Source organism: Cynara cardunculus, assembly GCF_001531365.2.
Source record: "Cynara cardunculus var. scolymus isolate 2C chromosome LG 12, CcrdV1, whole genome shotgun sequence".
Classification (NCBI taxonomy): Eukaryota; Viridiplantae; Streptophyta; class Magnoliopsida; order Asterales; family Asteraceae; genus Cynara; species Cynara cardunculus.
The window spans coordinates 30,758,773-30,765,559 of NC_037539.1; the positions used below are offsets into that span (position 1 = coordinate 30,758,773).

A 6,787-nucleotide genomic window follows, 5' to 3' on the forward strand; every position below is an offset into this window, starting at 1 on the left:
CAATTGTTGTAATAGACAACCGATTTTGGAAAAGACGTTAGATCGAAGACGATATGGGTTTGTATGAACACGTTGTCGACTTATTAGTAAGTATACTAACTGGACAATCACTCTTATACTTGAATTTTCTTCCCGAATTACATTTTACAATTGATTATTTCTTTGTCCAGCATCGCCTTATGATCAAGCATCTAAGAGTTGTAGGCCATCCTAGCTGGCAATAAATAGATGAAACGGGTCATGACCTCTTGGAAATGAGTTGGCAAACAAAAGACAATTTTGAGGATGGAGGTGTGTACTTGATGAGGCATATGGAAACTTGTATGGGAGATGAAAGATCATGGAAGACCGGGTTCACTACAGAAGGGCCGAATCAAAGAACCCAGCTAACTGATCTGAGGAAGAAATACATGGCAAAGTTAGTACTCATCAACTTCAGCAAAAGAAGGGAGTCAATCGTGAAAGAGGTTGATCAGTTTCATGCAATGGATCCCGAAGACAAAAAGAAAGCAATAGAACAAGCAAAAGCAACAAAGAGATCTGCCATAGGCGTTACCATTTAATCATAGCAATCCATGGATTTAGCGTTGGTTCACTAACGATACTTTTTTTGGGTTATATTTGGAGGTTATAACATGAATTTTATAGTGTTTTTTAGTATTCAATTATGCGTTGTTCATTTTGATTTGACTAAACTGATGTGGTCTTTACAAGTACTCAAAAATTTGCTAAGCAACATAATGCTTAATCTTGTTTCCATTACAATCAACCGTATTTTTAGTGCGTGCTCGTCGTACTTGTGTTCTATCTCTTCATCGTGAAACTATTTCATGTTACTCAACCTTCCACAATTCAATACTACAATGAAACATTATCATTGCAGAGAATGATACTATTAATCAAACGCGTCACTACCGAATTCACTAGGAATGATAAGAAATCATACATCATTTCAATTGCATCGTCCCAAACAAACTTCATTTTCATGATAACATTTTCATGCCTATCATGAATGGACATTGTTTCACCGTTGGCCTAGTAAACCAATTTTCCTTCACACTGAAGTTTATATACAGCAACCATAACTATAGCCGTTTGTATGCACCTGTTTCACATTTACTTTTCTGAACACTATATATATGTACATTATGCAAAATACCAATTAGTTGGACTCCATATGTAGATGCATCCAAGTCATCCGAAGTGCATTTTAAAGTCTTCCATATTATTTCATTTTTACATTATGTCATTACATGTTTTCACTTTTTCTATTCCACTGAACATTTATTGGTCAGATAATTTACATACTGCTTACACTTAAATGTTTCTAGGGTAGAAGGTAACTACGTTAGAAAAAAAAAAGTAAAATTCAAACAAATTCCATCCAAAATAATTTTCTTCATGATGGACATGTCTCATTACCACCTTCATCGTATCCCAATCTAAACGTTTTCACAACCATTACATGAACATGCTCATCCCAAAAAATTTAGGAGCCGGCAGAATTTCATCAATAACCGTTACTAGCTAAGATAAAACAAATGAAACAAAAAACAACGTTCCTCACAAATCAAACAATTATAATTCGAACACCTAAACCGTTATTTGGTACTATCGCCCTGCGACGGACAGTTGCGGGAATCATGCCACCCCATTTTATCACAAGTTCTACACAATCTTTTCGGCTTCTTTGCATTCATGGATATCCTCTCTGACATACCAACAAGACGCTTTCCGGTTCCACAACCTTTATTACGTATTTCTGTTGGTGGTAAGACATCAACCGATTCAGGTTCGGAAACACATAAGAACTCCTGAATATCATTTCTCTTCTGCTCAGTACCTGTCAATATTGGAATGTCCATCGAAATTTCATCACCCAATCGTTCCAATCGCTCCACAAACTCTGTCAACGCTCCCTTGTCATTCCGTACACGCCCAATAATAAGATCAAACATTGATATAGCCTGGTTGATCAAAGCTTGTTTCTCAACATCCATTTCACCATACCTAACACGAGCCGACAACAACTCAATGGGAACTAACTCTCGTCTCCATCGCGGCAAGATGTATTTTTCGGGAATAGATTGCACCTCAGAATTTAACATTACCATAAACGCGTGGCGACAAAATATATACCATTGCGAACAAAATGGTTGCAACTACAATCAAAAGAATCATCCCTTACATCATGAACCACCTAGCATATCATACATAAAGGAAGATAAATTATAAATAATTAATAGGATATGCGATTGTAATCAATTATTTGTGAAAATGAAATCAAAAAATTGATCAACACCTTGTACGTAGCTTTAACCTCAGAATTCTTGTTCTTATGTGTAATACTGTAAATCCTCTTATCACCGACCTCTATTACTTCGACAACCCCACAATACCATATTGCCTTGTTCATTTCCTTTTGCACCTCAAAAAACATTGTTTTTGTGTACACTTTTGCTGCTTGCGCTTCAATTTTGGACGGTGACAACAATTTAGGTATTGTAGTTCTACTTGCAACCTCAAGGGAACAATGTTCTTTCCTTTGAATTTCGATTGCATCGTCGAAAGTGTTAAGAAAATAAACAAGATCATTCCAATACTTCGTATAAACATTAAAAAATGAATTAATACTCTCAGACCTGGAAGTGGTTTTCATAAGACCAGACATTGGGTAGTCCTTGAAGTAGGCTGGAATCCAAGATTCTCTTATTGCATACATTTCTTCAAACCACGAGTGACGCCGTAGTCCAAACTCATCCATCAATGCATTCCATTTCTCCTCAAAAATTTCGGGACTTATGTGTACATTCCATACGAGTTTGTTGAACTTGCTTTTGAACGGGGTCCCATGGGCTAAATGATCACGGATCTTCACAATGAAACAAGCACACAATCAAACAATTGGCAAACCATTTTTTTCATATTACTCATTCTTAAGATTTTTTTGTGATGAAACGCGTAGTAAACAAACTTATGTATGCATATATTAGAATTATCCCCAATGGATGAAATTAGACATACCTTTTCCTTCACTTTCTTTGTTATATGCCACATACACAATCGATGAGTAGCTTCTGAAAAAACTATAGGTATCGCTTGTTTCATTGCTGCACATTGATCGGTTATTACAAACTGCGGCTAACTACCGTGGGCTTTCATAAACGCCTTCAATACCCAAGTGAAATTAACGATCGATTCATTTCTAATCAATGAAGCACCAACCACAACGGACTTCTTGTGATTGTCAATTGCAACAAATGGTACAAAAATCATTGCATGCCTGTTAAGATGGGAAAGAATCATATTAATCTTTCATTGGATATAAGTAAAACAATTTATAACAAATAATTTAAGACAGCTTACTTGTTTGTCTGAAATGTAGCGTCAAATGATATGGTGTCTCCAAAATGTTTGTAATTCATTCTTGCTGTTTCATCTGCCCAAAAAATTGCAATCAACTCCTTCTCATCACACTCATATTCAAAAAAATATTCCGGGCAATGTTCCCGCCGTTTGTTCATCTTGTTTATTAGCATTTGTGCATCTTTGTTACCAATGAATAGCGTAATGTCTCTTCTAAAGTTCATATGATCCCTAGTTGTCCCACCAGATGATACTAAACCTCTGTTAATTGCCAATTGCATCCTGCGTGATTGAGTGATACCAACTTTAGAGCTTGATGCGTGGTAAACATTTTTACGATCCTTGTAGTCAAGTTGGCGTCTTGAACGGGTGAACAACTTTTCATCCGAACGACAAAGCATATGATTATGAGCCTCAATGAAATGATAAACCTCGTACCGGCCACTCTCTTTGACATAGTGTACCTTAAGGCAAGCTTTACAAACAGTACGTTTGAAATTTGTATTACGTCTTCTCCTCTCACCCGATGAAACTTCTAAAGAATCAAATTCCTTTTTGGATGGAATACCCTCCTTGCTACAAACAAAAAAACGTGTTTGCACTCCACCCAACGAGTTCATTTTTTTGCTGGCCAGTCGGATATCAAACCCAGCAACGTCTGCGTATTTCCTATACATATTTTCTACGGAATCAACCGATGAAAAGAATTCACCAACCTTTGGACAAATATTGCCATCAACTTTAGGAATCCATAACTCGTGCCCCTGGTGATTCCCCCATTTTTGTGATAAAGCATCTAACAAGTCCAAGTAGAGAATAAAATAATAGTTATAATTATAATTATGATTATGAACACGCTTGATATGTTACATTATACCATTTCAAGTTCATGGAATTTGTTTCATAGTAGATGTACTTATAAACATATATATATATATATATATATATGTATGCAATATATCCAAGTTTATGAAGTTCGTTGCATAGTATGTGTATTTTCCACGTTTATGAAACGATTTCATTCTACAATGGTTACACTACAAACTACTTAAATGGTATGAAATAAGTTTCATCCTGTATCAGCACTTATCATATTGTGATTCAACTAATTCATCATCCTTCCTGTCTAATATTGTACTTAAAGATATAAAATAGAATGTCAACGTCATCTAATGAAACTAATTCATTATGATATCTTGTTCATTAATTTACAGCAAAAAGATAACCATACCCTCACATCATACAAACTGATGAATACAAATACTCGTACTATGAAACGTTTTCAATTCTATCAAAAAGGACGAACATTGTACGAACATTCATACCATGGAATGTACATCTACATAGGAATTAAAATGCAAATGATATACCATAGCACACATCTTCAGTTGCATCAACGTTAGTGCAAATGTCAGGCATTTCATTCGAACTAATACCTTCTCCCTGTTCATTCATTGTCGTAGAATAAAGTATTTTTCTCAGGATTAAACGATATGAATAGATGTAATATCCATGCATTGAAATACAATGAATTCATAGTATTTTTATATTCAAGGAAACAATATCCTTCATATCATGTTATTAATGACATTATTTTCATTTTCTAAAGCAATATATTATTTTTCACTTTAAATCACATCCATCAATAAAACATATTAAAAAATGAATATAACACACCATATTCAATTATATGGATTGAATCGTTTTAAATTTTCAAGTACATTATATGAACGACATTGGTTTCAAAATTTAATCAACAGAATAATCCACGTAATACTGATTATATTTCGTAATTTTCAATGTACTGGTAGATGAATTCGTTACACTTAGATAACGATTTTTTTTCATCGATTACTGACTTCATAAAAGTTTATAATACAACATAAAATTGTTTCACTAATGCAACAATTTCACTTATCAGGATCAATACTGCCATGACCCAGTTTCACCTTATTCATTTTTCACTAATTTATCGTGAAATTATTTCATGAGGAATCGCCTTTTCTATGCAACGGTTTCATTTACCATTTCAACTACTAAACCATTCACCTACACCATCACTATTCATGCCTTAAATCTGTTCATGACTTATTGTTAAATTAGGTCATGAACCAGTTTTCTTGTCATTAAAACGTTACATCTACTGAACGGATCGACTTACGATACATCTACGTCATGAACCAGTTTCCTTGCACTTTCATGAACTTGTTTCATTAACCTTTAACCTGTTATTTCAGTTAAGATTCGATGCATTCTTTTCTTTAATTCTCACAATCTTCAAGAATCATGAGCATATTACAATCTTCAAAGATTCCGAAGCTAAATCATCATGAATCCGTTTCATCATACATTTATTTCATAAAGAACAAAATACATTATGCATCCGTTTCATTTTAATTTTACCAAATAAACGGATCAACTCCATCATAAATGACACGTGGATCACCATTAAACTAGATCAATAGTCATGAATCAATTAGAACATGAACATGTTTCACCATCATGAACCTGTTTCATTACTATGGACAATATGTCTAGAGTATTAATATGAACCATTTTATAATGAAACCTTTCACATTGAAACAGTTTCATGAACATGGAAATTTTTAATTTCAACCTCAAATCAAGATTTCATTCCATAAGGTGATCGAATCTTCAGAACACGTTTCCAGATTCATTGAATAACAATATTTTAAAATCAAATTTTTAATATTATATTATAATAAAATATTTAGATGTTACCATTTATACAATTTCCTTTATTACGTTTTCTTATTTAATATTTATTAATAACTTCCATATTTAATATAACAATATTGTAAATGACTGAAATACCCTTATTGATTAAATTTAATTAAAAAAATAGAATTTTCCTATTGGTTGAAATTGATTTACACGGTTTCTTAGAAATGCATAGTTTTCATTTAAACGTGCCCCTATATATATATATATATATATAATATATATATATTTTTTTTTTTAAAAGAGAAACCAAATAGAATGATTTAACACTATGAGATTTGAGTATTCCTCAAATCTTGAAATACGATTAAATTTGCTTATCCCATATTGGTGGGGAAAAAAAGAAAGTATAAGTAATGAAATATGTATATATATGAAAATAGAAGGTGATTTTTTTGTTGCAAGTCATGATATTGGCTCAAATGAGGCAACTTTTTCGTTTGCAATTGTCATTATGAGATTTGAGTATATTTATTAATTCTTGAAATGTGGTTAAGTTTGTTTATTCCACATAAAAAAGATGACTTTAAAATATTGAGATGACATCTTGAGAGTGATGTTTTCTAAAATCTTGCATTCTGCTCGGTTTTTGGAAATCACACATTGATGAACAAATGATACATTAATAGAGTATCATATATATATATATATATATATATATATATATATATATATATAT

The 6,787-nt window shown here is 32.8% G+C and overlaps 1 protein-coding gene across 1 annotated transcript; it reads right to left on the bottom strand.

The window, feature by feature from the left end:
• Positions 1–1,601: 1,601 nt before the first annotated feature.
• LOC112523825 (protein FAR1-RELATED SEQUENCE 5-like) lies at positions 1,602–4,821 on the bottom strand. The gene is made up of 6 exons (XM_025133496.1): positions 4,737–4,821; positions 3,367–4,162; positions 3,178–3,283; positions 2,303–2,872; positions 2,112–2,200; positions 1,602–2,010 (listed from the first exon to the last, which is right to left on the bottom strand). The coding sequence occupies exons 1-6, from the start codon at positions 4,819–4,821 to the stop codon at positions 1,602–1,604; spliced, it is 2,055 nt and encodes a 684-aa protein (XP_024989264.1).
• Positions 4,822–6,787: the final 1,966 nt, after the last annotated feature.

Excerpts from the sequence above, each read along its gene's own strand:
- LOC112523825 (XM_025133496.1), bottom strand. The coding sequence starts at position 4,821 with ATGAATGAACAGGGAGAAGGTATTAGTTCGAATGAAATGCCTGACATT. Across the intron at positions 3,284-3,366 it reads GCTACATTTCAGACAAACAA|GCATGCAATGATTTTTGTAC; the intron begins GTAAGCTGTCTT and ends CCATCTTAACAG. Across the intron at positions 2,011-2,111 it reads TTTGTCGCCACGCGTTTATG|GTATGGTGAAATGGATGTTG; the intron begins GTAATGTTAAAT and ends GGCTCGTGTTAG.